This window comes from Peromyscus californicus, unplaced genomic scaffold (assembly GCF_007827085.1).
Source record: "Peromyscus californicus insignis strain IS unplaced genomic scaffold, ASM782708v3 Scaffold_9__1_contigs__length_137607984, whole genome shotgun sequence".
Classification (NCBI taxonomy): Eukaryota; Metazoa; Chordata; class Mammalia; order Rodentia; family Cricetidae; genus Peromyscus; species Peromyscus californicus.
Genome location: NW_026294617.1, coordinates 85,571,183 through 85,589,738, shown reverse-complemented (window position 1 = coordinate 85,589,738; position 18,556 = coordinate 85,571,183). Strand labels below are relative to the sequence as shown.

The 18,556-nt window shown below is 47.8% G+C and overlaps 1 protein-coding gene across 3 annotated transcripts in view; it reads left to right on the top strand.

Moving 5' to 3' along the window:
* Slc6a17 (solute carrier family 6 member 17) overlaps positions 1–18,556 on the top strand; it is a 47,015-nt gene that overhangs the window by 22,860 nt on the left and 5,599 nt on the right. For all 3 annotated transcript variants that reach the window (XM_052732105.1, XM_052732107.1, XM_052732106.1), the window contains exons 4-8: positions 1,576–1,702; positions 2,395–2,576; positions 4,100–4,210; positions 17,161–17,402; positions 17,660–17,852. In XM_052732105.1, the coding sequence (XP_052588065.1) occupies positions 1,576–1,702; positions 2,395–2,576; positions 4,100–4,210; positions 17,161–17,402; positions 17,660–17,852 (855 nt within the window). The remainder of the gene's footprint in view (positions 1–1,575; positions 1,703–2,394; positions 2,577–4,099; positions 4,211–17,160; positions 17,403–17,659; positions 17,853–18,556) is intronic.

Sequence of the window (18,556 nt, the reverse complement as noted above, 5' to 3'; positions counted from 1 at the left end):
GGAGGTCACCAGGTTTACGGGCCAGAGTCCTGAGCCAATGCAAGGGGAGCAAGAAGGAACATCAACAGAATAACTTACAGCTGGTGTTTCAGGGCCATCGTCACCATATTTCCTAAACTGAAAGTTGACACTGCCAGAAACCATATGTGGCATTCGTAAACGATGCAAAAAACGGACCATGTTCACAAGGATATCTCAGTCCTTATTAGCTGGGGACAGATGGACTATCCCAGGTCCCCACCACTCCTCACCAGCCTTCAGCTCCTCATGAATTCCTTTCCCTTTCCTTGGGAAGTGAGTTTCAAATATATGTGGCTTAGGACCCCTTGCTAGAGTGCCATGCAAATGAACAGTTGAAATATTCAGACAGGAGCCTAATGGTCAACCCAGGAGGCATGAGGTTTTGGGAGACTTCCTGGGACTTGGGTGGGGACTTCTGGGCTCATCTGTATGGCTCTAGGTGAAATCTTGCTGAGAGCTATATATATATATATATATATATGGCTGAGGAAATTGAGCATCCCTTAAAGGTGAAGCCTGCAGGTGCCCACTCTCATACTTGAGATAAAAACTGGAATTCACTTCTGGAAGGGACTGAGGATTCTATCAAACATGGTAGGAGGATTATCCTAAGTCTATTCCATCCTGTTGTCAAATGAGGCATCACCTTTGCTCAGCTTACTCTGGTCAGCTGCAGTGTAACTGCCAGGCTGGCCGTGTGTGCACATGGGGGAGTAGGCGAGCCCTCTACTTGGACAGAAAACACCACAGTTAAAGAAGTGGATGCTCCTCGGTGTGTTTATTCCAGTGCAAACCCCTCCCTCGTTCTCTCGTTTGTGAACACATGCTCCTTCACACAGTTGCTCACGTGAAAGGGAAGAAACCAGGGGCCCTCGGCATTCACACTAACGAGCAATCTCAATTGTCTGGGACAACCAGGCCTCTGGAAGGGACCTCTGAGCATCAGGGGCAGATGCAGCCGAACCCTGTCTGTTAAACATTGCTAGACCCTCCTGTTTTAATAAAACACTGCCAAGCTTAGTTGCTGTGTCTCTAGGGGTGGACTGCTCGCAGTTCCAAAGAAAGAGCAGCACCCGAGAGAAGAGCAGAGGTGGGAAAACCAGTGATCCATACAATCTCAAAGAGCACCACCATCTGGGCCTGTAAGGACCAATGCTGTGGTGTGTCTCCATGGTCCTGGAGGGCATCTCTAATTAGAATCCTGAGTCATCAGGAAATGATGGGGGAAGGACTTCAAATGTCTTACAGGAATTTTAAACTGGAAAGGATTAACATTTTAAGACTTTATTGCTTAAAGGAGAAAATTTTAATATCCCAGGAATTCCTTTGTGGACTGCCTGAGTACCAGATGAATGGAGAAGGACTGGGATCAACCCCTGCCCCCACTCCATCTCACCCCTCTCCCCCATTCCATCTCATCCCATCCCCCCCTACCCCACCCCCACATCCTCCATCATGGTTGGTTTTGAGCTGCTGAGCCTTGGATGGAGTGCAGGGGGGAGAGGGTGGCTTCACCTTCAGCCTCCCTGATCTTAGCCTGACCCTTGTCCTCAGGTCTGCCTCTTCGTTGGACTGTACTACAATGTGATCATTGGGTGGAGCGTCTTCTACTTCTTCAAGTCTTTCCAGTACCCCCTGCCCTGGAGCGAATGTCCTGTCATTAGGAATGGGACTACAGCAGGCAAGTGTGGGACCCCTGAGGAACCCCAACTGTGGTCTCCAGCTAGTTCTATCCCAGGAAGGAGTCTAAACTGTTTAGTGCTAAGATTTGGCGTTTCATTAGTTCATTGAGTCACTTTGGAGAAGTCACTTTACATCCTGATCCTTATTTTTTTTTTTTTATTCTTCTCCTAAGGAAATGACCTACTTGATCTCCTGCTGGCCTAGCACACACAGGTCTCAGGGATTGAATTTTGTTTAGTTATTATGAACTACTGAGTTACTCCAACAGCATATGTCTAAGAACAATTTTAATTTGTGCGCAGCAGACGGTCCCAGTCCACAGATGGGGACAACAGATCCTGAAGGCCCTTTCCCATTCTCATACTGTCCGTTTAACCAGTGATCTGACACCTGAGTTTCCAGCCTCTGTCTCAGGGCCTCCCCCCAAGAACCTTTAGACGAGTTTGGCACTTCTTTCTTTTTGTGAATTAGTGAGCAGACGATGGTCTAGGTGGGAACTCAGCCACGTGATTGTGGCCCAAAGCCTCATAGGTCCCATCAGAGACTCAGGATTCCTCAGGGATCTGCCGGATCATGGCACAGCTCACCCTCGGCTACCCACCCACCCACTGCTGCCTGGGCAGGGTCCCACACAGGAGACGGCCCACAGGGCTGGGAGCTGAGGCCCTGTGGCCTTTGCTGTGGTTTCAGTGGTGGAGCCTGAATGTGAGAAGAGCTCAGCCACTACCTACTTCTGGTACCGAGAGGCCTTGGACATCTCCAACTCCATCTCAGAGAGCGGGGGCCTCAACTGGAAGATGACGCTCTGCCTCCTTGTGGCCTGGAGCATCGTGGGCATGGCAGTAGTCAAGGGCATCCAGTCCTCTGGAAAGGTGAGCTGGGAGAAGGCAGCAGGGACCCAGAGAGCAGGAGCTTGGACCCCAGGCCACCAAGGAAGAATACTTAAGTGACAGCATTGGCCTCTTGGAAGGGGTAGGGGCATTATCACCACAGACAGTTCAGGGATGAGCTTGCTGGAGAGTCCTTACTGGGACCCCTGTGTGCCCTGGTGCTCCCAGCTCAGGCCTGTTCCGCAAACATTAAGGAGCTGGAGGTGTTGATCTTGGGGTGCCACCTGTCTAGGTGGTGCCTCCTTAAGTTCTCGAGAAAAAGCCCTTGCATCGGGTAGTCTAAGAAGTTTTTGATGAAACTCTGCCCTACGCCGTCTGCCGATACAGGGCTGTTAGAGCGGCTGAGAACTTTTGAGGCCCCCAAACAGTCCAGTCAATGAAGGTCATCACAGCTGAGCCCTATCCTCCTTTCCCAGCAGCTCCAATCTTTATTATTTATGACCTAGGAGAATTCATGGACTACCAGGGATAGAAAGGATGACGGACATCCGAGAGCCCCCACTCATTTTATAGACAAGGAAACTGAGGTCTGTATAGGGGAAAGTGCCTCATCTAATGTCACATGGCTAGTCTATCTGGGCTGGGACTGGAGCCCTGGCTGGTTGGCCGAGGCTCCTGGTTCTTTGTCAGGTGGATGAGTAAGGAAGCTGAGTTGTAGAAACACCCGTGGCATCATCTCAGCCTCCAACCTCCTCCCTCTCCGGAAGCCAGAATAGCAGCTGACACTTCATGGCATTTGTCAGAACTGTCACATTTGCACATCCCCGGCTCTCACCAACATGATAAGTTAGGAATATTACAGCCCTTTAGAGATGGGGAGATGGACGCATACTAAGTGGGTAGCCTTATGCAGATATGGTCAGCACTTATGCAGATAGTTCAGGAAGCATCCTCGTGGCCTTCTTGCTTCCCTGTCCTTCGTACCCCAGGATTTGTTTCACTGCAGCCGAGGCCCCATGATCCAATTCTTTATGTATGGCTCTGTACCAGGCATACGGGGCTGTAGAAAGGTACGTGACATATACCAGCTAGCAAGTAGCATGTAGTTCAGGTTCCGGATCCCTAGGGGCTAGGTCCTCTTCTGGTGGGTTCTGTTGGGGAACAGTGTCAAGACCTCCTAGATGCCTTCTGCTATAGGACCTCTAAGGACAGGGGAGATCCTGGAATGGTCTGCCGGGGACATGAGACTGGGATGATGAGGAGGAAGAGCATAATGTTTTTTCACCCCATAACAGCCGTTACAAGTGTGGACTGCTAGTTCAGAGCCGCCAGCCCTTGAAAGGCAGACCAGCTCCAGACACAGCCATGCTGACTCCAGCTTGTTCTGCTCCTGCCTGGGCCAGATGGATGGTGGGTTTGGCTCAGTGCCTGGGGGCTCCAGGCTCCAAGTTCTGCTGCCTGATATCAGAGGAGGATCATGGGCCCCAGCTGTGAGCCAGGAAGGGGTGGGGGTGCCAGCTGTTATAAGGGGCTCTGCCTGACAGGGGCCTCTGTCTTCTCTGCAGGTAATGTATTTCAGCTCCCTCTTCCCCTACGTGGTGTTGGCCTGCTTCCTGGTTCGGGGGCTGCTGCTGCGAGGGGCGGTTGATGGCATCCTGCACATGTTCACCCCTAAGGTAAGGGTCTGTGGTTTCCACATGGGGGGAACCCTGGCAGATCCACCGGGCCTGGTCAGCTTCATGCGCGTTTACACCCAAACCCAACCGTGCGTCAGGTGTTTTGCTAGCCCCTGTAGGAAGGCACAAGGAAGGGGCAGAGGCTCTGCCCTCATGTTTCAAGGAGAGGGACATTGCTTCAATCTGAGCAAAATCAAAGGCTCCGAAAAGAGGTGGCATCTGAAATGAGCCTTGCAGAGCAGAAAGGGCTTCGGTGAGTACCAGGATGATTTATTTATCAAAGGAAACCACGTGAGCAAGGACGTGGAAAAGCACCGGGTGTGCCTGCAGCAACGGCAGAGGCATAGTCCGTTCAAATGTGAGGAGGGAGCTTTACTCGCTCATTTTTGAGAGGGAGCTTCATTCCGTGCATCTGTGATAACAGGAGCCAAGAAGATGAACTCCCCTCAGGAATTTCAGTTTGTACCCAAATCAGGAGAACAAGGAACCCACTCAGCCACTCTCCTAATCCCATGACTAGCTTGTGAAGGTACTGTGAGGGGTCTTTGTTCATAGAGGATGCAGCTGAGAAACAGGTGTCCTGAATATGCACACCTAGCCTTTGGGAAGGTGGTCTGTCCCCATCTCATGGCCGTGACCATTTAGACCACTGGGCACAGCTATGTGAGTAAGGCCACTGGGGAATAATAATTTCAAATTGCCCAAAATAATGTACATCAGCGCCTCCAGCTGGTGGGGCTGAGAATTTCACCTCCAAATTCCCCTGATAAGTAGCAGCCAAAAAGAGCCTGCTAAGACTCTAGCCCATGGGATCCAGGTCAGACTGGGCCAGACCAGCTTGACACCTCAGGGCTCAATAGCGCCACCATACATATGCATACAAATGCACATACACCCTTACACAGGTAGTTCACATGGGGTGATAAAGAAAACCCCAGATTATTGTTTTATTTTTGCTCTTTTGGGGGCCCCACCACCCAGCTCCCAAATTAATCACACACAGAGGCTTATTCTTACTTATAAGTGCCCAGCCTTAGCTTGGCTTATTTCTTGCCAGCTTTTCTTAACTAAATTATCCCGTCTACCTTTTGCATCTGGGCTTTTCCCATTCTCTTACTTCTGTAAATCTTACTCTTACTCTATGGTGGGCATGCTGTGTAACTGGGTGGCTGGCCCCTGATGTCCTCCTCCTTCTCTGGCTCCTAGCTCTAGCTCCTTCCAGTTTTCTCCTTCTATATATACTCCCTGCCTGCCAGCCCTGTCTGTGTCTCTCTACTGCCTTACTATTGGCCATTTAGCTCTTTATTAGACCATCAGCTGTTTTAGACAGGCACAGTAACACAGTTTCACAGAGTTAAACAAATGCAACATAAACAAAAGTAACATACCTTAAAATAATATTCTACAACACCAGAGTCCATGGAGTTTGAAGTCCCCAGGTCTCTGACTCTCCTGCCCTGCTGTTGTGAGTAGGCTCCTGGTGTGTGGAGGATGGCCATGGTTAGGACGTACACTACCCATAACTGCACAAACTGGCCTTAGGCATCCTTGGACTGAACAACCAAGATTTCTACAGACATGCTCACAAAGACTCGCCTTCTAAAGCATGAAGTATGTCTCCTAAAGCAAACCATAGGGCTGTTAACATGTGATATCTGATAGAGAACCAGTCTGCTTCCTCTGGGGTAAGTGATCATGAGAAGGCCATAAACTACTTCAACAGTCACCCTAGTCACACAATCTCAGGTGTCTACTTGAGTCTTTGAGTTAGACTTCACTGAGCTATATGAGGATATTATATGCTCTGACGATGCACATGAACATGGAGATTCACAAGTGTCTCCAGATAGGCTGCTGATGGACTTAAGAGTCATTGGTGTGAAGATCCTAAAGTTAATGGTAGAGACTTGCTGGACTTGGCCACCAGCCCCAGCACACCCAGAACTTCAATTCACCTCGTTGGATTCAGACACCCATTACAATGTCTCTTTAATTCTGAAATATCTCAAGCTTATAATTATATCTCTAGTAGTATAATAGGCATTTTAAAGAGTAAAACATCACAGATGCCAATCAAGTGTCTTTGTAATGCTCTTTGATGTCACATTCCTTTCTCAAAGGCAGCCACTGGCAGTCTGCTCTTGCTGCTGTAACAAAATACCTTAGACTAAATAATTTATAAGCAAAAGAAATTTATTGCTCATAGTTCTAGAACTGTGAAGGCCAAGGTGAAGGCACCAGAAGATTCCATTGTGAAAGGTCAAAGGAACCAACTTGAGCCTCTATTGTAAAGGCCCTGATCCCATTCACAAGAGTGGATTCCTCACAGTTTAATCAGTTCCAGGGAACCACTCCTGAACATTAGTTTCCAATATGCAAATTGGGGGTTACAGAAACTGTTATCCTGAATTTGGGATTTATCTTGCTAATGCATTCTTTGAGATGTTAAACATAGAAATATTTCTACAAACAGTGCATAGCAATTGTACATCTTCTTAAAGTTTATGTATATCTTCACAGGTATCCTTTTATGACTTGCTTTTGATTTTTAATGACACAACTCTTTTTTCTTTCTCTCTTTCTTTTTTTTTTTAACTTATACTGATATATAGGCTATAGCATATCTGTTTTCAGTGTGGTATAATATTTCACAGGACTCAACTAAAATGTTCTCTGCTTGGTGAACATTTAAGTTGTTGCTAGTTTTTACTATTACTGATAAGGCTATGTTCTGGTTAGTTTTCTTATTGCTGGATAAATAGCATAACCAAAAACAATTTAAGGAGGAGAGAGCTGATTTTATCTTATACTTCCAAGTCACAGTCTATCATTGAGGAAAATCAGAGCAGGAACTCAGGCAGAAGCTGTGGAGGAATGCTGCTTACTGGCTCACTCTCAGAGTTGTGCTCAGCCTGCTTTCATATTTAGCTCAGATCTGTTTGCCTGGGGATGGTGCTGCCCACAGTGGGCTGAGCTCTTCCATATCAACCATTAATCAAGACAGTCTCTTACAGGCAAGTCCACAGGCCAATCTGATATGAGTGGGATTGAGATTCTCTCTTCCTAGGGGTGTCAAGTTGACAATAAAAATGAACTAGCAGAGGCTATAATAAACATTATTACACAAATCTTTGTGCAAGTTCCTCTAGAGTAAATACAGTAAAAATTGAGATTGCTATCTCAAAGGGTATGCATATCTTCAGCCAAAATCCTTTCCAAGTGGTTGTATCTGTGAACACTCACACCAGGCATATAACTCTTATCAATCTGCATTTGACAGGCTTCAATTTTGCCCATCAAATAGATGCATATAGCTTATGTACTCAATGAACAGCAGGGGCACCTCCTTTCTCAAACTATTTCTAGAAGCCATGTGATTCTACCTCGGCATTTGTAGAGGCCAGAATTGTCTGAGCTGAAAAATTAAACCTAGAAGCCCCTAGAGGAGCCACATACCCAAGAACCAGCATGGTACAGCTCATGGCTCATCTGACTCGCTGGTCTCCAGGTCAAGCCTTTGTGACCCATCTTGACATTGTGTCCACTGAGCAATTTCATGGTACAGCTCCTGCCCCTGACTTTGGAGGATTGCACTGAGCAAGGGGTGGTGGCTAAGAAGACTTGAGCACTCCCCGTCAAGGGCACCCAGGCAGTCTGTGCCACTGTTCATCTGGAGTGTGGTTTCTATTTACAGATCCCTCCAGATACTGGGCAGAAAAAATGAATCCACTCTCAGCGACAGCCATCTTATAGTCCGTGGAGGCTGAGGACCATTGCAGAGAGGTGACTGTTTTAGCTCAGGACCAGGAGATATGAAGTCTCTGGGGACATTTAAGGTTCTTGGTATCATAGAGTACCAAGTGACTGTCCAGAGTTTCCCAGGATGGACATTGTTTCATTCATACAGGCTACAATATTAATAATATCCTAAGGGGTCATGCCATTCCACATCCTGAACGAAATCCAAGGAAATTTTGACCAGGGCATCTCAGACTCTTTTTCAGACTATGCTAGATGATGTGAGAGGTCCTCCCTTCTTCCCTGACTTCTTTGAACATCAGAAAATAACCAAGCTATAGGACTGTTCTTTCTGTCCATGTCTGCAAGCATGGATCTGATGTGCTGTGTGACCCTGATGCTATGATGACTCACTAGTACCCCTGATGGGATAGCAACTGGTGTTAATGGCTAATGAACTACTTGAAATTCCCAGACAGCTTTTCCTTATCATTTTTTTCTATCCAATTACAAAGCCAGGTCATCATGGGGTGCCATGCAAATCTCAAGTAATTTGCCCAACATATAATGGTAAATTATGGATTTTTTTTTAGCTGTATAAGCTCTCAAGCAGTCAGAATTACGAACATTCTTGTCCTTTGGCCCAGCAATTTCCCTTTGGGTATTTTCCCAACAAATGCAGTCATATATAAACAAAATGGTTAGTACTCAGTATTGGCTGCTACAGCATTTGTTTTAGTAGCAGAAGACTGGCATGCCCCAAATGCCCAAATGCCTGTCATTCATGTTTGCATTCATCCAGCAAAGACTCACTGGATGCCTAGCACTGGTCTAAGACCAAGATTCAGCCCATGAATACAGCAGACAAATTTCCCAGCCCTCAGAACGGACGATGTAAGATAAGATGAAGAATTGTTACTGACCAGTGTGACCGAGGGGAAGGAAAAAGCAGAGATCAAAGAACTGAGGTATCTCGGGAGAAGAGTTGCATTTTTGTGCAGAATGCTCAAGGAATGCCTCACTGAGGAAGGACATTTGAGTGGCGACTAAGGAGGTGAGGGTTCAGGTATATGCAGACCACACCTTCCATTCTAGACATAGAGACAAGGAGTGAAAGGAGCTTGAGGCTGGAGCAGCTTGCAAATTCTAGGAAGTGTGCTAGAAAGAAAGGAAGGGAGGAAGACAGGACTGTGGTCTGACTAGGGCTCTGAGGGTCTGGGAGGCCATAAAGACACTTGAACATTTCCTGGGTGTGAACTCTGGCCAGTGGGAGGTTATGGACAGAGGAATAAGATGATATGGTCAGCCTCTTCGGAGACTACCATAGGGAGTCTAAGAGGAGAATAAGGAGACTTGCTGTGCGGGTCACTGGGTGAGAGGCCACTGTGAGCCAAGCGGTGATGGAGGGAGAAGGGTTGGTTGAGTTGAAGAAACACTTAGGAAAGACACTCAAGAGGGTTTGCTGTGGTTTGGCTATGAGGTGTGGGAGCAGTCAAGAGCGACTCCAAGGTCTTTTACCTGAGCAGCCAGAGGGATGAAGATGACATTTACGGAGATGGGAAGGCCGGCAGGAGAACCAGAGTTTATACAGAACACCCAGAATATTGTTTGGGAAGTAGCAGTTTTAAAATGTCAGATAGGCAGGTGGAGAGGCTGTGTGGCAATTTCTATAAATCAGGAAGTAATGGGTGAAGGGACGTATTTGGGAGTTCTGGGTAGTGGATTGAAAGCTATGGTGTGGTTTGTAACTCCTGGAGAGCACTGTCAGGAAGGAGGACTCAGCTCGGAGCCCCAGTGTATATAGATTGAGGGAATGGTAGCGGGTAAGGGAGGCAGAGGAGAAGAAAGGGGCACACATATCCAGTGCCCCCAGGCAGAGTGGGGGAAACGTTTGAATAAAGGCGAGATGGGCAGATGATGAAGATGGCCAATGACCAATCATCTGGCAACAGAAGTGTCATTGGTGACCTTCGTAAGAGAATGTTTTGGTAGAATATGAGGACAAACGCTAATAGTAATGAACTAGAAGAAAATGCAAGGTGATGCATTAGAGACAAGTAGGAGGAGCATTTATATCCAGTAGTTTCACTATAAAAGGAAATAAAAAAAAAGGAGAAATGGAATAGTAAGTGGAGAGGACCCCTAAGTCAAGTATATTATTGCAGAATTTATATAATGATGAAAATAATTCAAACACTGACAGGCTAGAATTGAAAATGGTGCAAAAGCTTTGAAAAAGTCTGGCGTCTGTATGATGCACAATTCTACTCTTAGACTTGTATCCAAGAACACTCAGAATGTGTGTTTACACAAAGTTTGAACATGAATGTTCATAGCAGCATGGTTTATAAAAGCCCCGAAGTAGAAACAAGCAAAACGTCAATCAGCTGAGGAATGGACAAACAAAAGGTGGTAGGTAGGTGCACCAAATGAAGTAGTACCCAGCCACAGAAAGGCATGATGCACCAGAGCTGTGATAATGGCACGGTCGGCATGGTGTGTGCCACGCCAGCACGAGGACCTGAATTTTATCCCTAAAACCTATGTAAGAGAGACAGGCATGGCGGCATGTCCCTGTAACCTAGCTCTGTGGATGTGGACAGGATCCCCGGGACCAGGTTCTATTTAAGTTCTATGCTAGCCATCAGTGTTCAATGAATTAGTAATCCAGCGAGATACCCTGTCTCAAAAAATAAATACATAAATGGTGGAGAGCAACTGAGGAAGAGGCTCAGGGCTAACCTCTGACCTCCGCTAGTGGACACACAGACATAGACCACCCTCCCCCTATGAACATATTTATGCAGCACTCAAGAATAAAGTACTGATACATGCTACAGTGTATGGAAGCATTGCTGCATGCTGGAAAACAGTAAGCAAATCGAAAGAAGCCAGACACAAGAGGCCACAGAGCGTGCAATTCCAAGCATATGAAATGTCCAGAATAGGCAAATCCATGGAAATATTACACTAGTAGTCACTTAGGGCTGGACGTGAGAGGGCTTGAGGGACTGTTAATAGAAACGTGCTTCTTTTAAGGGCAAGGAAGAGGCTCTAAATTGATAGTGATACTGATTGTCCAACATTTATGTGCTAAAAATTGTTGACCTGTACACTTTAGAAAGATCCAGATGGCATCAGAGAGAGGTCCAGGGTCCTTGAGGGAAGAGTTGGTGTTAGCTGGATCCACACACACCCACAAGGGAGAGGGTAGCCCCCGGCATGGCGCTGATAGGAAGAACTTGTGGGGAGGGGTTCTAATGGTGGGAGTTCTCCTCTGATAGTGGCATTTCTCAGTGAGGTAGGAAACCAAATGGTCAGCTAGGAATAAGAATGAAGGAGGGGCCCTGAGGGCTAAGGAGGTGTGAGTGTGAAGTCACTGCCCATTTGGGAACAGTGGACAGGCTTGGCCCTAAAAGCCATCTGGTAGATGGGGCTCTGGAGTGGGCGGGACCTCAGTAGCACGGGTCACCCCTAGCTCTCAGCAATCTGAGATGCAGCTTTTTGCAAATGAACATTCTGGGAGCACATTGCTTCCCAGGTCAGTGAGGTGTTATACTCCTCTCGTATATCAACTATTGCCCCTCTAATGCCCCTCAGGGCAAGTGTTCTTATTACTACTGTTTTCCAAAGGAAGCGAATTAACTATGGAGTGAGGCTGTGAGTGGAAAGAGCAGAGCAGCTTGCTAGGCACTCTGGGACTCTTTGGGATGCCGCACATTGAGGAAGTGGAGACCAAGAGCAAGATGGTGTGCTCCAAGAATGGGAGAGCTCCATGGAGTGTGGGAGGAATACACACACTTGTCTGTATATATGTTGTAACATGAGGTGTCTATCTCATGTGCTGGTATCTGTCTGAACCTCACTGGAAGAATATTCAGGAAGCCAAACCACAGTTACTTATTTCTGGGAAAAGAAACTGAACTTCTGGGGTTGAGAGGTAAAGAAAAGAAGCCCAAAGGACCATGAGTATATATATATATTCTCAGAGAGGTTCTTGAAAGTTCCAAGATCCCAAGAAAACAATCTAGTTGTGGGACTTCTTGACTCCCATTTGAGCAAAGACCTTTCTAAGAAGGTGCCCAGCCTTGTGACCCGTGACCAGCTTATCACCCAGCTTCCACTGGGGAGGTTCCTTAACTCCTGGCGTCTACTTCCACGGCTGCAGGAGAGAGTGCACAGTGATACCCCTGCACAGAGCTGTCAGCGGAGCTCAGAACTGCTCCTGGCAAGTGGGGAACACACGGCAAGCACAAGCTATTATTGTCCCTGTCCCTTGTGAAGGTGACACTGTTCTTAGGCAGTGGGAACTCGGCACTCCAGTGCCATCTGGTGTCTGTGGCTCAGTCTGGCTGTGCCGTGGCAGGTGCTAGAGAAATACTGAGAAGCAAGGGTGTGTGCTGCTGTCTCACGTGGGTTCTGCTGTAATGTGTCACTCAGGCTGGTGCTCAGCAGCTGCTTGTGCATTCAGAAAGCATCTTCTGTGCTGCAAAATACCTTGTTCCCTTGGCAGGAAGTGACTTAGACACCACGCAAAAGAAACAGCAGGAAGCCAATGCTGTTTCACACTGGGCAGGAATGGGCTTCTCTGCAGAGTAGAAAAATCCCTTCCCACCTCTCCTCTTGTAGTCTTATCCCAATATTTGGAAGGGACATGGGGCATCCCCTCTCGATTGACCTCCACTGGCACATCTTGAAACCACATACTGTCATCCCATGAAGAATGACAAGAGCCTCCTTTAAAATCAAGTAGCATCAGGCGTTCAGTACTGAAGCCTCCTGATGCAGTTCACCTCCAGATTGGCTTTGGGTCTCTGTTCATCTCCATCAGCAGAAGTGTCCCCCATTTAAGCTATAGACCAGAAGCAAGGGTGTGGGAGAACACCCACACAGGGCAATCTCCCCTCCAAGGGTAAACTCTACTGTTAGGTGATTTTATGGGGCCTCCAATCTCAATTTGTAGCTATCAGTCTGCTTCAAAGTCATCTAGGGCTGGGGGTTGGGGTGGGGATTTAGAAGAATGAGATTGGTCTCCTGCTGATGGTTTCTGAAACTGGGTAATGGCTATAGTAGGGGCTTGCTATACTACGCTTTTTTATTTTTGTTCATTTTATAATATACGGGCCATATTTAAAAAGAATAATGATAGCTATGATCTTAATAAAAGAAACAATTGTTTCTAACCAAAACGGTTACATACACCTCAACTCTGCCCTGTTCTTTGAGATGTTCCTCAAGTTATTAGATCAGACTTACTAGTCAGTTTGGGACTGGGCTGTCTCCCCTGGAATAATTGCTTTTACTTAAGAAATTTAGCCCTAAACAGTGATGGGGCTTGACATATAACCACATTTTTGCTTTAGCTTTAGGGGATGATGGGAGTCCTAACAAAGTCCCATGTTTGGGTCTCAAAGATAGGTGAAACCATCACAGTGGACATCAGGAAACGCCAGTGATGGCCAGCACGACCTCAAAGTATATGTAATCAGTTGTGAATTATTGTGTACCCTAATAAAATTTACCCAAAGATCAGTGGACAGAACAAGTCACTAGATTAAACATAGAGGTCAGGCAGTAGTGGCACACACCTTTAATCCCAGCACTGGGAAGCACACACCTTTAATCCCAGGAAGTGATGGCTGGGCAGAGAAAGGTATATAAGGCGTGAGGAGACAGGAACTAAAGGCTTTCCCGCAGAAGCGTCCCTTTCAGCTGGAGGCTTTTTCAGCTGGAGCCCTTTCGGCCGGAGCTCTTTCTGGCTGAGGAGCTGGTGAGGTCAGAGGCGGTGGCTGTGGCCGCTCTGCTTCTTTGATCTTTCAGCTTTCACCCCAATATCTGGCTCTGGGATTTTTATTAAGATCATTTAGGTATTCATGTTACAGTAATCCCTCAACCCATTTCTGGGTTTTGGAGAGTCATTGAAAATCTGTCACCCGAGGGGGTAGGGGAGGGGTGTGTCCTTTCTCAGAAGTGAATGACTAGTTTCTTCTCCTTTTCTCTCATCTCCACTTTTCTATTAGGCCCAGTACAGACCTCTGTTTCTTTTTTTTTTTGGTTTTTTTTTGTTTGTTTGTTTTTCGAGACAGGGTTTCTCTGTGTAGCTTTGCGCCTTTCCTGGGACTCACTTGGTAGCCCAGGCTGGCCTCGAACCCACAGAGATCCGCCTGGCTCTGCCTCCCGAGTGCTGGGATTAAAGGCGTGCGCCACCACTGCCCGGCTGACCTCTGTTTCTTAATGCCTTAAAAACACACCCTTCGATTTGCTTTTTGCTTTGGTTCCTGCAGAACTTCTTTGGAGGGAAAATGGCCTGCATAGATGCCAGGCTATTTATAGTCTTTATTGATTCACTTGGTGTGAAGATTCATATTGTGTTGCTGAAACCCTGAAGTGTTTGATTACAGGGTTCTGCCCTGAACCTTGCTAGGGGATGTTAATATGGCTGTGTCTCATAGCACCATATTACTGTCTTAAATTAAAATTAGAAGCAAAAGCCTCAAGTCCAAACCAGTTTGGCCCCAAGGTTTTACATAGGAGCCCTGGGCCTGGGTTACTTCTGTAAGGACAAAACACAAAACAAAACAAAAACTAAAACCTTTCATCTTCCAGCAAAAGCCAAACCTCAGTGTTAGGGATGAAGCTCAGAAGTAGAGCAGGATCCTAGCACGCAGGAGGCCCTGAGTTCCACCCCTCATGCTGTGCATTTACATACACAGACACACACATACAGACACACACACACACACAGACACACATGCACACACACACACACACACACACACACACACACACACACACAGTGAAAATGCATTGGACATGATGGCGCACACAGGAAAAGCATGAGCCCTCAGCAAGTCTGAAGTACACAGTGAGACACTTCCTCAAAAGACAAACATCAACGAAAAGCAGACATTCCCCTCTGCACATGCGGTGGCCCACAGCAGTGCAGGAAACCCCTTCCCTGTTTCCTGGACCATTTGTCTCCCAGGCTCCTCCATGACCACTGATACAGCAGCATCTACCCTTCAGCACCCTCCCCTCTTGCTTCTCAGGGAAAGCAGGGCTATCAAGTCAAGAGCCCCTCATGACAGGCAGAAACTGGATGTACAGACCAGCTTGCACCTGTCCTGTCCTTCACCCGCCTCCATTTCTAATGAGTAGTTCAAAGGGCTCTTGTGGAAGACAACTCCATGCCCTATCCCTGCATCCCTGTCCCCAACTAGTTTGTGTATCTAGTCATCAAGCCTTAGTGCCTGAAACAAACAAACAAATGACAATATAGAAAAACAGCACTGATTTCACTGATTTTTCCTAATGATGCCCTTTCAGCTGCCCAAGGCTGGCCTCTCCAAGGACTAGCTTATATGCCTGGTTCTTTCCGTATGCTTCTTGTCTCCCTCCCTCCACCTGGCTCCAGGGCCTCTGGATCTCTGAACAGCTAATCCCACCTGTGACCTCCTGACCTCTGACTTCCTCTCTGGGGATCTGTCCCTGGGAACACTGCCCTTCCTTCTACAATGTACCACCCCCAGGTTTTCCCCCTTATGCGTCTCCTGCTCCCTTTGAGATGACTTCCTCTTCCCGGCACTCTAGAGATGGAGTTGGCCTGAGGATCAGTCCCCTCCTCACTCTCTATCTATAGTTTTACTTCCTACAGGGACACACGCTAGTCACAGCCTCCATCTCCAGCTGTGCTCTCTGCGGTAAAACTGTCCAGCTCCCTACTCAACATCTCCCAGCACGTTAAACTCAGCCTCTCCAAACCTGCTGTCTAGACCTGTTCTGCCCAGCACCACGGACCTCCTCTTCCCTCAGCCCCGTCTCCAGGCACACCACAAACATGGCCTCCCAGTCTAGCATACCCATCGCAGTCCATCTTTAAGGTCTTCATCTCTCCCTCAGCACCATCTGGCAAAGCCACTATCACATGCCACTTGGACCTCCAGCAGGTGTTTCCTTGTAGCTTCCTGGCTACATACACCGGTTTCCTTGTGAAGCACATCTAACAGCAGCCTTCTTTGTTCAGCCCCTTAGTGTATCCGGGATCAGGTGTTTCTTAGGATGAATACAGAGATCTCTATAAGCCTTTGACTCTGGGTTTTCTCAGCACCACGTGTACTAGCCTACCCACACTATCCCACCTGTGCTGCCTCACTGTCCCGTCCCAAACACACCTGCTGACTTGTACTATCTCCTAAGAACCGCCTCACCTGTACCGCTGTATCTGCATCACCTCTCCTGCCTACATCATCCCACCTGAACCACCTGCTCCATTCCACCTGTATCACCTCTCCTGCCTACATCATCCCACCTGAACCACCTGCTCCATTCCACCTGTATCACCTCTCCTGCCTACATCATCCCACCTGAACCACCTGCTCCATTCCACCTGCATCACCTCTCCTGCCTACATCATCCCACCTGAACCACCTGATCCACCTGTATCACCTCTCCTTCATATATCATCCCATCTGTACCACCCCACTTGCTCACCTCACCTTCACCCCTACCTGTGCCAACACATGTATACCACTTCATCAGTCCAGCCACACCCCCTCATTGTGTAACCACCTTAGGCACTTCCACATCCCTTTATATGCCACCCTATGCTCACACTGACTCCTCTTCCCCAATATTCTTCTTACCTCTGCCGTCACGGTCAGATGACTAGCTTGAGGATTCCCTCCTCTGGGCAGCATCCCTCACCTCCTGATCTTCCTGTCACAGGTGTTCTGAGCACTGAGTACCTGACTGCCCAGCCCTTGCTATATTTGCAATTTTGCAGCTGTTGGTGGGATCAGTTTACCAATGTCCATCTCTCAAACTGGACCACAAACCCCAAGGATGCTGGAACCCTGCCTGTTTCGTTCTCCTCGGCTCCTGCCTTGAGGATGAAGAGTGAAAGAACATTTGATTTGAAAAAGGCTTTGGAAAGCTCCATGCCACCCAAATGCTCTTACAGTTCAGCCTCCTGTGTAAGCACTCGGCGTTTTTAAAAGTTTGAAGTTGACACTCTCATCCATCTTTTGCACTTGAGGAGGCTGAGGCTTGGAGGAGTTAGGTGAATTACCCAGAATCTCACAGTCACAGATACTTAGTACCAGGCCATATTGCATCAACTCTGTTGAGGCTGAGGAAAGGATTGGGGATGGTGGGCACATGAGTAAAACCATCATCTCTTTGTCTCTTTCTTTGCTCCCATGGCCACCCCATAGCTGGACAAGATGCTGGACCCCCAGGTGTGGCGGGAGGCAGCCACACAGGTCTTCTTCGCCTTGGGGCTGGGCTTCGGAGGTGTCATCGCCTTTTCCAGCTACAACAAGCAGGACAATAACTGCCACTTCGATGCTGCCCTGGTGTCCTTCATCAACTTCTTCACCTCGGTGTTGGCCACCCTCGTGGTGTTTGCTGTGCTGGGCTTCAAAGCCAACATCATGAATGAGAAATGTGTGGTCGAGTAGGTGGCATGGCCCCTCCGGTTCCTCCTTTCCCTGCCTGCCTCACACAGGGGTGGTAGGTGGGCTGGGCAGGATGAGAGGTCCTCTCCATCCCATAAGGGATGAGATCATCATTTTCCTCAGCCCTGGCCCACAAAGACAGGCTCCTGGATGTTTCTGTCAGTAGCTTATGGGTGCCCTGCCTGGGTTTCTGGGAGGGGCCTCTCGGGTCCCCACTCCTACCCTCTTACCTGGTCCTGCCCTCTTTGCAATGCAGGAATGCCGAGAAAATTCTAGGGTACCTCAACTCCAACGTCTTGAGCCGGGACCTCATTCCACCCCATGTCAACTTCTCACACCTGACCACCAAGGACTACTCAGAGATGTACAATGTCATCATGACTGTTAAGGAAAACCAGTTCTCAGCCCTGGGCCTGGACCCCTGCCTTCTGGAGGATGAGCTGGACAAGGTACCCGAACAGACTGCCCTTCCCAGGATAGGCAGGAACCCGAAGATAGGCTTTGTGCCTGGAGCGTGGGAACAGGCTGTGAAAGGTTGAAAACAGGCAGTGGTTCGCAACCTTCCTCATGCTGTGACCCTTTAAGACAGTTCCTAATGTTGTGGTGACCCCCAACCGTAAAATTATTTCATTGCTACTTCGTAACTGTAGTTTTGTTACATTTGTGAATCGTAATGTAAATATCTGATACACAGGATATCTTATATGTGACACCCGTGAAAGGGTTGCTTGACCTCCAAAGGGGTTGTGACCCACAGGTTGAGAACCACTGCCATAGAGTCATTCCTTTACTAACAAGCGAAGACTCACTGTGTATACAGATGGAGAAAGGCTGACAGTGTTAGCCAAAGCTGCCCAGAGGGAAGCTTATGATTAGATGGAAGGCCCAAGGAAACGCTGAGATCACAGGAGCCCCTGTCAGCTTGAGTCAGCTTCTGCATTTATTGAGCAGGCTTCCTGTACACAGGACCCTGTGTGTACAATCCACTTCGAACAGCACCTGTGAAACAGGTAAATGTTAATTCCCTCTAGTTCCCATTTCCTTTGACCCCGAGGCAACTCTATGAGTCGAGTCTGAATATCGTTCCCAGTTTTATCAATAAGCAGCCTGTGGGTTGGGGGGAGGGGGTTAGTCAGGTCAATCAGCACCTCAC